Source organism: Girardinichthys multiradiatus, chromosome 19 (genome assembly GCF_021462225.1).
Source record: "Girardinichthys multiradiatus isolate DD_20200921_A chromosome 19, DD_fGirMul_XY1, whole genome shotgun sequence".
NCBI classification, from domain to species: Eukaryota; Metazoa; Chordata; class Actinopteri; order Cyprinodontiformes; family Goodeidae; genus Girardinichthys; species Girardinichthys multiradiatus.
The window spans coordinates 9,400,021-9,413,970 of NC_061811.1; the positions used below are offsets into that span (position 1 = coordinate 9,400,021).

Below are 13,950 nucleotides of genomic sequence, written 5' to 3' on the forward strand. Positions count from 1 at the left end.
CCTGGTTCATCACTCAAAACCCCAATCATGGGTAAGACTGCCGACCTGACTGCTGTCCAGAAGGCCACTATTGACACCCTCAAGCAAGAGGGTAAGACACAGAAAGAAATTTCTGAACGAATAGTCTGTTCCCAGAGTGCTGTATCAAGGCACCTCAGTGGGAAGTCTGTGGGAAGGAAAAAGTGTGGCAGAAAACGCTGCACAACGAGAAGAGGTGACCGGACCCTGAGGAAGATTGTGGAGAAGGGCCGATTCCAGACCTTGGGGGACCTGAGGAAGCAGTGGACTGAGTCTGGAGTAGAAACATCCAGAGCCACCGTGCACAGGTGTGTGCAGGAAATGGGCTACAGGTGCCGCATTCCCCAGGTCAAGCCACTTTTGAACCAGAAACAGCGGCAGAAGCGCCTGACCTGGGCTACAGAGAAGCAGCACTGGACTGTTGCTCAGTGGTCCAAAGTACTTTTTTCGGATGAAAGCAAATTCTGCATGTCATTCGGAAATCAAGGTGCCAGAGTCTGGAGGAAGACTGGGGAGAAGGAAATGCCAAAATGCCAGAAGTCCAGTGTCAAGTACCCACAGTCAGTGATGGTCTGGGGTGCCGTGTCAGCTGCTGGTGTTGGTCCACTGTGTTTTATCAAGGGCAGGGTCAATGCAGCTAGCTATCATGAGATTTTGGAGCACTTCATGCTTCCATCTGCTGAAAAGCTTTATGGAGATGAAGATTTCATTTTTCAGCACGACCTGGCACCTGCTCACAGTGCCAAAACCACTGGTAAATGGTTTACTGACCATGGTATCACTGTGCTCAATTGGCCTGCCAACTCTCCTGACCTGAACCCCATAGAGAATCTGTGGGATATTGTGAAGAGAACGTTGAGAGACTCAAGACCCAACACTCTGGATGAGCTAAAGGCTGCTATCGAAGCATCCTGGGCCTCCATAAGACCTCAGCAGTGCCACAGGCTGATTGCCTCCATGCCACGCCGCATTGAAGCAGTCATTTCTGCAAAAGGATTCCCGACCAAGTATTGAGTGCATAACCGTACATGATTATTTGAAGGTTGACGTTTTTTGTATTAAAAACACTTTTCTTTTATTGGTCGGATGAAATATGCTAATTTTGTGAGATAGGAATTTTGGGTTTTCATGAGCTGTATGCCAAAATCATCCGTATTAAGACAATAAAACACCTGAAATATTTCAGTTAGTGTGCAATGAATCTAAAATATATGAATGTTAAATTTTCATCATGACATTATGGAAAATAATGAACTTTATCACAATATGCTAATATTTTGAGAAGGACCTGTAAAGACCTGAGACAGCTGAGATGTGAGCGACGTGATTATTCATTTTATTACAGATATAAGCTGGCTGGATGTGAAAGAGCGTCTGTCAGGACATCAGCCAGATCAGACTAAAGAAGTGGAGGTTTATATCTAGAGGTTTATGGTCGTATGAGCTTCAAACTTTTCTCTGAATGCTGTGCAGAACCTCACACCAAACACTGTGGAGCTAATTTTATTATGATGTTTAATTACACACAGGCGGAGTCTGGTGCTGGGTTTTCTTTAGGTGTATCAGAGTACAAAAGGGGTTGAATACAAATGCACACTGCATTCTATTGGACATTTTTTGGTAAGCATTTTTAAACCATGCATCCTTTTCCTTCAACGTAACAATTATGCACCACTTTGTGTTGAATTCCTATAGAATACGATGAAGTTTGTGGTTTTAACGTCACAGAATGTGAAAGGGTTGTATGTAGGAAAATAAACCTAAATCCTGGAATCAAAAAGGACAGAGTGAAACTAAAACCACAGAAATGTGATTTATGCTTTCATATATCGTCATAAGTCTGCAGGGACATCATAAGGTCACATGTAAAGTGAGCATGAGGAGAAATATGATTCTCTTTAAGACAAAGAGCATCTGCAGATTTGTCTGAAATTACATCACTAATCTGGATTGACAAATCAAGGCGAGATTCTTTATGCTCTGCTCAAAAAACTTCAACTCACGTCACGTGTCTCTGCAGGCTCTGAAGGAACATCCACTTCTAATAAAAGGTGAATAATAAAGACTTAATCAAAAGTTTCATTATAATTATTCAAATGTGACAGATGATCTGATATACAGAGATGATGGTGGACAGCTTTAGTTCTGGCTCTCTGATCAGTCAGAGCAGAATTACAGCTGTCATCTGTGTAAATGGAGATAATTCAGCTGCAGACACGTAATTACTGCTGTTTCATCAGGCAGCTGTCAGGTACGAGGAGGAAATGACTAAAAGGGCAAGAGATCTTTGACCTGAGCTGGAACTTTAACAGGCTCCTGATGATTACCTGTAAGTTGAATGATCTGCTCCTGATGGACAGAAAATTATAAACTGATCTAACAAAACAACATGCAAATGCTACGTTGGTTCATTCTAATTTAAATGCATTCAGCCCACCAGCAAACAAACTGCTGCATCAACCAAATGTCCATATTTATGAAGATGATAACATAATGAGAGCAGGTCAGGGTGAGAGTAGATACATGGAGACAATGAGAATAACACTGATTATCTACAGAAGCAACAGCAGTCTGAGGAGACTCACATCACATCACTTTATGTTTCTGATATCCATCCATCTGCTTCACCTTTCAGGTCCTTTTCTTACCACATCTTGATTCATCTATCCATCTCCTGCCACATCCTGCTATCAAACAGGAACAAGGTATTTTGTTACACCAGTGTGGCTTTTCCAGGTTCTCTAAGAACTGGTACTGACCAATATAACCAAAGCTCCATCATCTGAAGCTCAGCTCTGAGGGGAACCCTAAAATGTGGGTGAATTAACCACATCTGTTCCCTGAGAGTTTGTTCCAGGGTTTATTACCATCAACATCCTTTGGAAGTTCAAGTGGTCTCTTTGAGTTTGGAGTTGGATTAATTCCTGGATGAGTCAAGCTGCTGCAGAAATCAGAAACTGTGTGCAGCTCCACAGTAACCCATAACTAAACCTGATAACAGCCAGAGAATAAGGGCAGCAGCTGTGAACTCTGAGAGCCCTGCAGCTAAATTAACTAGAAGGCTTCAGCACATTTTAATCTGAGCAGCGAAGAGCTGAATTTTTTACATAATTCCTCCTCTGGCAGAACGGAGAGAGCCACAGCCTGCTGCAGACTGAGAGATCCAGGTGTTCAAACTGTCAGGTGAGACATTCATTGTGACACACACAGAGCAGATTTATGATGAAGAACAGCTGGACAGTTGAGATGCAGATAAACCGACTGAGATTACAACCATAAAACTGAAATACTGCAGAAATTACTACATATGTAACAAGACAAACAGTTATTTTTTCTTGTTATTATTGATCCAGTCTTACATGAATAGGTGTCCTGTTTTACTTAACAAGGATGGATGTTACTGATTTTCACAGCAGGTGGGAGGATTTTTTTCACTGCCGAACAAAGACAATGTTTTCCAGTGCTTCAGAAGAGAGGGACAGATGTGTGAATATGAGTTTGCTGACAGAAACCAGCAATTCAAATTGAAAACCAAACCAGCGAAGGTTTATCCTGAAAACAAGTTGCTCATAATAAAATTGGATGACAAGGAACCTCCAGCAGGATGTAGATATAGTGACGAGACTCTGAACCTGCAGGAATGAGGATGTTGGCCTTTCAAATCCTGTTACTGTTACTAAAACTGCAATCTTATTAAGATTTTATGTAAGAAACCTACAAAAAGTAGGGAATAATTGTTAGACATTTGAAAAACATTTTATCATAGAAAGAACATAGAAAACAGTTTTTTGTTTTTGCATTTTTATTCAGCTTTCATTTAAAATGATACCCTTACACAAAATAAATAAATCCAGTGCTCTTTTTTTTTTTTTTTTTTTTTTTTAGAACCCAATACAAATAACCCAAACAAAGAACAGATAACCGTGCACCAAGAGTATGACACAACTGCAAACCTACCAAGACACGACTGACAAAGAGAGGATTGAGCAAAGAAGCAGTCAAGCGGCCCATGATAACTGGTACCATGGTACGGTGAGGAATGGAGACAGAAAGATGGAGCTTTTGATTTGAAGGTGATTTAATAAAGTAAAGGACAACCTTATAGGCACAGTAGGAATCATAAAGGGAACAGAAATTAGATCTATGACTAACCCATGAGGAGTGGCACAGGAATGGATCTGCCTATGAATGAGAGAAACTGAGACATATGAAGGCTTGGAAGGTGATTAGTGGAACCAGGACCAGGCGAGTCAACACATTGAATGGCAACGGTGAGCAGGACCAGGTAATAACTGATAGTAAAACATAGTGGTGGTAGCATTGTGCTTTGGGGATTGTTATCAGAAGATGACCCGAGCTGGTCGGAGTTGATGGGAAGATGGATGGAGGTAAAAAACAGTCTACTACTGAAAGAAAACCTGCTAGAGGCTGCAAAAGACATAAGACTGGGTCAAAACGTCATCTTCACAGTAGGACAATTACCCCAAACATACAGCAAGAGATACAATAGAATGGTTCATATGCTTATTCTTGTGTTTGAATCCAGAAGTCAAAGCCCAGACCTAAATATGTCATAGTTTTTTAAGGCCGATTTGGCGCACATGCAGAGAACACTCAAAGAGAGAAACGTTTAAAGAATTTATTAACAATTTGTGAAATGTACAAGGAGCGAAGTTTCCAGGAAGGCCGTCTGACTGGAAGGGAAAACAACAAGGTGAGTTCAGATCGGGATACAGACTTGCATGCTAATTCTGTGGATAGGCTTACTATTCGGGTGGGGCGATCCGCCAGAGGGAAATGGTTGCGAGTCTGGGACAGTGAGCTAGTGCTAATTCTGTTGGGGCTTCTTGATGATCCAGGAGGAACTGTAGGAGGGTGGACAGGGTTCGCTTAACCAGACAGAGAGGCATGGAATGAATCCAGAGTCCAGACTGTGATCAGAGGTTTTCTTGAGATCTCCAACAAGGAGCAAGGCTGAGGTGCCTAAGACAAGGTAAACAGACTGTTAGTAAAAATCCTCATAAAACAATCACAAGATACAAGGTATATGGACAGGGAGTACTACCACAAAGGGCAAAAACACTCAGGCGCAGAAGTGCAGGTGAGCCGTCCTCATAGAGTCCTCTGAACTGATGACTCAATGAAGAACACCTGTCACACCTTTGGTCCTCCAGCTCCGCGGCCCCTAGAGGTGGAAAAAGGAAGCAGCAGGCACGGAGACAACCAGACTCTGACAAAATACAATTGATAATCTGTGGAACTTGATGTTCATAGAAGTAACCCATCCAATCTGACTAATCTTGAGATAGATTTGCCTAGATTTACAAAGCTACACAGAGCCCAAAACACTTGCAGCTGTATAACTGAAGCAAATGGTTTTTCCAACTGAAACATTTTTGTCTATCACACGAAATCCAAATAAAACACATTAAAGTTGTACCAAATGTGGAAAAAGTGCAAGGGGCATGAATACTTTTGCAAGGTAATGTAAGTACAGATGGAAAACAGTCTGTAACATTTGGCTGGTGGGTTATTGGTGCCCGCGGCCCCAGAGAGTCTCTTTCTGCCCCTGCAAAGGTTGAGAATGTTGCAACCCTCCCCGTTTTGATGATGTTGAGGAGCCATAATCTGAATAATCCCAGAGTGGGCGTGTGCGCCAGCTCTGGTGTGTGTTCACAGATGCTGAGAGACATCACACCGTGACGGAGACCATGACGGGGTCCGAGTGCGGAGGAGGATGATGTTCCTGCAGGGATTCACCTGTGGATGGACGCCGTCAGGATGCCTTACCTGAACAGAACTCTTCTCCTCCTCCTCTTCCTGCTGCTGTTCCTGCTGCTGGGTCAGATCCGAACCGCGGAGGCGCGCAAACACGGACAGCGAGTGCGCAGATGGACGGGAACCGAAGAGACCCAGAAGCACGGCGCGTAAGTGCGGAGAACTGATGTTGATGAATGATGGAGATGAATGAGAGATGGAGCGCTGCCAGGTTTTAATCAGCTATTAAAGAGAAAATGTTTACCTAAAAATCACTATATAAATCTGATGCATTCGGTTTAACTAGATTTTGAGCATTATTGTTATTACATTTATTAAGTTATCCTATCATGTTTGAAGATGCATAATAAATTAATTACTAAAAAAGAATACATTTTTTTTTTTCTGTTTTTGGAAGTGATCAGCTTGCTTGAGATATAATTAGCTCCCTAACTTCCTAACCTTAAACATCTGGTTGGCGGCAGATCGGAACATCAGGAATTCTTGCATCAGACTCTAGACTTTTGGACTCTAGAGGAAATTAGATGTTTAGACTTTGAGTTTTTCGAGACGACGTCTCAGTGAATGTGATGCATTTCAGTTGCATATGTGGTGTGCTCATACTCGTTCCGACCAAATGATCCAGAACCTCTGAACGATTCTGTCAGAAGCTTTTACAAATCTGCTATAGGGAGGAAAATGCACCTGTTCTCCCGGATTAAAACATCAACCAGTTAGCTGAGTGGGAGAAACGCCCTGCAGCCTTGTGCAGGTGACACAGTGGACTCAGTCAGCTTCCCTTTCCTCAGATAAAATAGCTTCTTATGTATTTAAACCAGAACTTTTCTGGATGCATACATTTACATCACAGAGTTTCAGAATAAAAAACCTGATGAGCCTGAACAACATCAACCAAAACGTCAGCATCTCAGATAAATGTGCACCCAAATATATAAACCTATTGATTGGTAATAATAAAGACAAACCCAGAGTCATTGAAAAATCTCAAATAAAGTATACCTGATTTTAACATTATAAAATGCTCTGTTGAGAACACAGTTTGGTTTTTACTGTACTGATAAAAACGGTTTGATCTGCCCAGTTTGAAATGAAATGTTGCATTTAATATTTGTATGATTTTTTTGCAGCATTTTCTGTTTTATGTTGCAACAGGTTTTACACAGGTCTGTCTTGAAACTGACCTCATGTGTAAATAAGGAATATGAACGAATGAATGAATGAGTGAATGAATGCATGAATGAATGAATGAATGAATGAATGAATGAATGAATGAATTAATTAATTAATTAATTAATGGTACAGTTCATGAACCCATCATTTTCTTGATCAGGTGCACATCTTAAGGTGAGAGAAGCTGGATCGAGCAGTTTGAATCACAGCCTTTGATTTTGTAGTGTAATGTTCATTTTCACATCTTATACTTTGATAAGATGTGAAACCAACATGGCCGTCTGTTTCTCCCATTGCTGAATGTTGAATTAATTGTGAAAGCCTGCAGTTTTGGGACAGCTGTGTTCAGTTTCACAACTCTCACCCAGGCCTGATTACTGCCTGACCTGTGAAATCAAGAAATCACTTAAATAGAACATGTCTGACAACATGAAGTAGGCTCAGAGATGTCAAAAAGCAAAACTTCATGCGCTGATTGAAAGACATTCAAGGACAGATGTCTCGAAAGGGTTACAAAGCCATTTCTAAAAATTTGGGACTCCAGTGAACCAATCAGATTCTGAGGGCCATGATCCATAAATGGAGAAAACATGGAACAGGGGTGAACCTTGCCAGGAGTGGTAGCTTAATTTCTCAAATTATCCATGATGTACTCCATCTTTCTGTAAAAACCTTTGTGGACTCTCAACCCACAAGTTGAACTTCTTGCAACGTTTGCATCATGTTAAACTTAGAAAAATAACATAACACTGGCAATCAAATATGGTGGTGGAAGTGTGATGGTATGGGGCTGCTTTACTGCAGACCTGCAAACCTGAAGTTATATAAACAGAACCATGAATTCTGTGCTCTATCAGAAAAACCTGAAAGACAATGTTCAGTTGTTTAACCTGTAGCAGAAACATGTCATATCAGCATTAAACTTGTTGGAAAGTGAATAAATCCATGAAGTGGTGGAAGCTACTTTCCAGGTCTCATAACATAAAAAACAATAAAAATCATCCAGACAGACTTACAGTCAGTTGACTCAACAGATCAGCTGTTAATTGATACAGGATATATCTATCTAGCTTGTTAGCTTCCACCACTCAGAGGACCTGAGTGGTTTGATCTGAGAATTTATTTCACACAGATTTCATATCTCAAACAGATTCTGGACTACAGAGTCCAGACCATGAAAATATGGGATCCTTTCCACACATCTGATCCTGTAAAGGTTAAACAACATATTTCTAACAAAATAAAATAAAAATGTTTTTTTGTTGTTTCTTTTAATCATTTGGATATTACAGCACGTGTGGGAAAAACAACCGGTGCTTGAGCTCATTTAAAATCTGTAATCTTCAGAGATTATTTCAGAGGAACTTTCCAGAGTTGATGTTTATGCTGAAATACTTTGAGGCATTGATGTTTTGAACTTGCTGCTTCAACTCTTCGGGGAATCTTTAGTTGTTTTCTGTTTTTCAAACCAGCAGCTCCAGCAGAGGTTCTGGTTTCCTGCTGATAAACTATTTGCTGACTGCATATGATGTGTGAAACAGTAACCTTATTTATGAGGAAACTCTGTATAAATCTGATGTAATTTTACAATGAAGTAGTTCACCCTGCTGGAGATTGGGCTTCCTGTGATTTCCTCTGAGCCCAGAACTGCTGAATGTGAGCTGGAGATCCATCCTGAGAGAAAACAGTTGGTGTTTTTGTTGGGATCAGAGTAGCTGTAATAGCAGCAGATTTTGTTTCCTGAACATCTTTGTTGTTTTTTCAGCTCTTTGATTCTGATGTTTTCTTCCTGCAGCTCTCTGCCAAAGAAACCTCCAGATGTGACCAAGTCCAGAAAAACCAAGACGGAGCATCTTCTCAAAGTAGATGATCATGACTTCACCATGAGGCCAGCATTTGGAGGTAAGAGGGTCTGCAGCACCTGGAGATGTACCTGATGGTGCACTGCAAGTTTTTTTTAAATCATATTTGGATCTTTGAACCACCTGCCTAGCATTGTGAGCAGATCCTTCAGAGGTTCGAGACCCTGTACGTGGGAAATACCAGATTAAGTAGATTATGTTTTCCGAAACTAAGGTTAGACTTCACAGGGACTATCAAACGACCATACAGGCCAAAAAGCAACAACACAGAACAGATGGGCTCAATTAAACACAAGTCGCTGTAATATAAAAAAAAATCCTGACTTTTAAAACAAACTTTTGTCAGATCACAACCACAAAACTTCGGTGGATTTTACTGCGATCTTGTGCAATACGGCAATACAAAGTAGAGCATAACTCTGAGGTGGAAATTAAGGTATACATGGTTTTCAAATTATTTTACAGCTAAAAATCTGAAAAGTTTAGTTTAGTATTCATTCCCCCTGGATCAATACCTTGTGGTGTCACCTGTTACTGCAGTTACAGCTGTGATTTAGGGCATGTCTCTGCAGGCTCTGCAGTAGGACCAAAATGCAGGCAGAAACTTGGGATGAGCATGGTTGAGGTTTAATAATTTAAACTGAAAAATGAACAATGACAACCAGAGAGCTTATTTCCAGAGGGAAGGGTGGAGAATGACATTGGACGCAGGTGAGCTAATCAGGGGGGTTTGGAACAGATGGGGAGGAGAGCAAAACAAGGAAACTGAGGAAAGGTGAATAATTACCACAAATGAAACTACAAACCAAGGGGGGAAACACTGTTCTAGAGGATGAACTAAAATACACAGAGAGCAGAACACCAGAAATAAGAATCTAAACATAAAAGAATGAAATTTTATGGCAACATCTTCCTAACAATAATGAACAAAGAGAAATGAACTAAATATGCCAAGATCTTTTGAATATAAACAAGGAAATTATCAAACAAACACAAACACCCGAGGATAACATCTATAGACTGCTAAAGAGTTTTTTTTTTGCCTATTCTTCACTGCAGAAAGCTCAGACCCTATCAGATTAAAAGGCTGTATGTTTGGGGTCGTTCCTATTAGAAGATAAAACCTTCACCACAGTTTCAAGTCTTTTGAAGCTAAGATTGCCCTCTTTTTAGGTCCACCTATCTTCAGATCAGTTCTGATCTGCTTCTCTGTCCCAGTTTATAAGATGTCTATGGGGTAAGAACGCTGTCAAAAACAATGTGTATGTAAAGACGGAAATGTGTACATATTACTCAATAGTTGTGCATAAGTAAAATCCAAAAGAGGTATTGTATATTTTCTCTATAAGAATACAAAATAAAATGTTACAGCTTCAAGAAATTACAAACACAAAGTTCAAGTTTACAGTCGTGGTTTATTCTTTATGAATACAATATGCTATAACAGTTTGTGAATACGATTTCTTTTCTTTGAGAATACGAATTTACATCAGCGACTTGGCGTCACGTGATCTCAGGCTGGTTAGTGGAGCACAGTTAGTCGATTCGCGTTGTGCATGCGCTGTCACACTCCTCACCGCCAGTAAACGTAGTGCCGGAATGGGAGATAATTCAGTCTAAAAGAAATATTAGGAACAGAGGGGAGATAGGGGGGGATCAAGAGTATTATAAATAAAGCGTTGTTCTTATTTTTATGAAATACAAAACTAAAACATAGAATATAGTGGGTGGAGTTATACAATAATGTACAGTAGGTTGCAGAACGGACCAAGAAACTACGGTACAAAGCCAGGTAATGTTAAAAAGTTTATATATGTCTTAATGTCGTTAATATATGCTCTTGGTCCGTCATCTTGGCGCTAGTGCTGCTGCTTCTTCTTCTTCTGCTGGCGGTTCGCAACAAATTCAGAGGTGCATACTGCCACCTACTGTACATCATTGTATAACTCCACCCACTATATTCTATGTTTTAGTTTTGTATTTCATAAAAATAAGAACAATGCTTTATTTATAATACTCTTGATCCCCCCCTATCTCCCCTCTGTTCCTAATATTTCTTTTAGACTGAATTGTCTCCCATTCCGGCACTACGTTTACTGGCGGTGAAGAGTGTGACAGCGCATGCGCAATGCGAATTGACTATCTCTGTGCTCCACTAACCAGCCTGAGATCACGTGACACCAAGTCGCTGATGTAAATTAATATTCTCAGAGAAAATAAATTGTATTCATAAACTGTTATAGCATATTGTATTCATAAAGAATAAACCACAACTGTAAACTTGAACTTTGTGTTTGTAATTTCTTGAAGCTGTAACATTTTATTTTGTATTCTTATAGAGAAAATATACAATACCTCTTTTGGATTTTACTTATGCACAACTATTGACTAATATGCACACATTTCCGTCTTTACATACACATTGTTTTTGACAGCGTTCTTACCCCATGGACGTCTTCCCATAGCATGTTTTAACCAAACCGGAGGTTGGCTTGGTCCCAGACAGTCCAAACGAACATCTATGTAGGACAGAACCAGCAGATCCACATGGTGAACACAAAAGCACAGCAAAGACTTAGGCTGAATTGATCCTAATGAATCCCAGCTATTTCAAAGAGCAAATTGAATATATAACAGCTGGAGCGACTGGTAATTGATCATGTTTGACTGTTGGACAGAAATTAGATGCTGATCCAGTCAGAAGTTCTGGCTGGTAGGAAGGAAGGCAAACGTGACTCCTGTCAAGACTCTGCATGTATTCATGTTTATGCAGAAAAACATGAATAAAATAAACCATTTTGGGAGACATATATGGCATTGTTTTGATTCGATTTGACCCCCTACTCAGATACTATCAACTGCTCGGCAGGAGTTCTGATGGTTCGAACCTAAACTGACCCGTTCTCAGCCTCTCAGATTACTATGTGCTACTCCGACCTTTTCCCTGATGCTAATCCGCCATCTGTCTGCGCCGCTGCAGCTGATCTCAGTTTTATGTTCAGCTCTGATGATCCAAATCACATCTAAGCCGGTCTGCAATGAAACAGCGACAGTCCTGTTGCTCACACAGAAACAAAGTAAATGCTTTATTTCCAGCTCATGACAGAACCTGATTTCTGTCCTAGAGAACTGTGGACAGTTTTTATCGTAAATAAATAGAATTCAAACCTGATAGTTACAAAAACTATATAATTCAATTCAATTCAATTCAAAGATACTTTATTGATCCCTGAACGGAAATTAGAATTCCAGTACAACCCATCCAAACATACATCAAAGGGGGGGACGGGTCACCGAGGCTTTGCTGCCAACTCACAGGAGCTGCCCTTGCTAGATGAGAAAAGAGGCCACATTAGGTAAATAGAGGGAAAAAAATTATATTTCACACTTTATCCTTAGCAGGATTCAGTTTGAAATTGCAAAAAACCTCAGAACAAAGAAGGAACAAGTTTACAAAACAACATTATGTCGGGAACGGTGAAGGTGGTGTGAGGGGCTGCATACAGGTCCTTCTCAAAATATTAGCATATTGTGATAAAGTTCATTATTTTCCATAATGTAATGATGAAAATTTAACATTCATATATTTTAGATTCATTGCACACTAACTGAAATATTTCAGGTCTTTTATTGTCTTAATACGGATGATTTTGGCATACAGCTCATGAAAACCCAAAATTCCTATCTCACAAAATTAGCATATTTCATCCGACCAATAAAAGAAAAGTGTTTTTAATACAAAAAACGTCAACCTTCAAATAATCATGTACAGTTATGCACTCAATACTTGGTCGGGAATCCTTTTGCAGAAATGACTGCTTCAATGCAGCGTGGCGTGGAGGCAATCAGCCTGTGGCACTGCTGAGGTCTTATGGAGGCCCAGGATGCTTCGATAGCGGCCTTTAGCTCATCCAGAGTGTTGGGTCTTGAGTCTCTCAACGTTCTCTTCACAATATCCCAAAGATTCTCTATGGGGTTCAGGTCAGAAGAGTTGGCAGGCCAATTGAGCACAGTGATACCATGGTCAGTAAACCATTTACCAGTGGTTTTGGCACTGTGAGCAGGTGCCAGGTCGTGCTGAAAAATGAAATCTTCATCTCCATAAAGCTTTTCAGCAGATGGAAGCATGAAGTGCTCCAAAATCTCCTGATAGCTAGCTGCATTGACCCTGCCCTTGATAAAACACAGTGGACCAACACCAGCAGCTGACACGGCACCCCAGACCATCACTGACTGTGGGTACTTGACACTGGACTTCTGGCATTTTGGCATTTCCTTCTCCCCAGTCTTCCTCCAGACTCTGGCACCTTGATTTCCGAATGACATGCAGAATTTGCTTTCATCCGAAAAAAGGACTTTGGACCACTGAGCAACAGTCCAGTGCTGCTTCTCTGTAGCCCAGGTCAGGCGCTTCTGCCACTGTTTCTGGTTCAAAAGTGGCTTGACCTGGGGAATGCGGCACCACGGAGTCTGGAGTAGAAACATCCAGAGCCACCGTGCACAGGCGTGTGCAGGAAATGGGCTACAGGTGCCGCATTCCCCAGGTCAAGCCACTTTTGAACCAGAAACAGTGGCAGAAGCGCCTGACCTGGGCTACAGAGAAGCAGCACTGGACTGTTGCTCAGTGGTCCAAAGTCCTTTTTTCGGATGAAAGCAAATTCTGCATGTCATTCGGAAATCAAGGTGCCAGAGTCTGGAGGAAGACTGGGGAGGAGGAAATGCCAAAATGCCAGAAGTCCAGTGTCAAGTACCCACAGTCAGTGATGGTCTGGGGTGCCGTGTCAGCTGCTGGTGTTGGTCCACTGTGTTTTATCAAGGGCAGGGTCAATGCAGCTAGCTATCAGGAGATTTTGGAGCACTTCATGCTTCCATCTGCTGAAAAGCTTTATGGAAATGAAGATTTCATTTTTCAGCACGACCTGACACCTGCTCACAGTGCCAAAACCACTGGTAAATGGTTTACTGACCATGGTATCACTGTGCTCAATTGGCCTGCCAACTCTCCTGACCTGAACCCCATAGAGAATCTGTGGGATATTGTGAAGAGAACGTTGAGAGACTCAAGACCCAACACTCTGGATGAGCTAAAGGCCGCTATCGAAGCATCCTGGGCCTCCATAAG

The 13,950-nt window shown here is 41.1% G+C and overlaps 1 protein-coding gene across 1 annotated transcript in view; it reads left to right on the forward strand.

The window, feature by feature from the left end:
- The first annotated feature begins 5,558 nt into the window (after positions 1-5,558).
- gabrr2a (gamma-aminobutyric acid type A receptor subunit rho2a) overlaps positions 5,559-13,950 on the forward strand; it is a 42,876-nt gene continuing 34,484 nt past the window's right edge. Inside the window, exons 1-2 of the mRNA XM_047393018.1 lie at positions 5,559-5,945; positions 8,762-8,868. Of these exons, the coding sequence (XP_047248974.1) occupies positions 5,785-5,945; positions 8,762-8,868 (268 nt within the window). The 5' untranslated portion in view covers positions 5,559-5,784. The remainder of the gene's footprint in view (positions 5,946-8,761; positions 8,869-13,950) is intronic.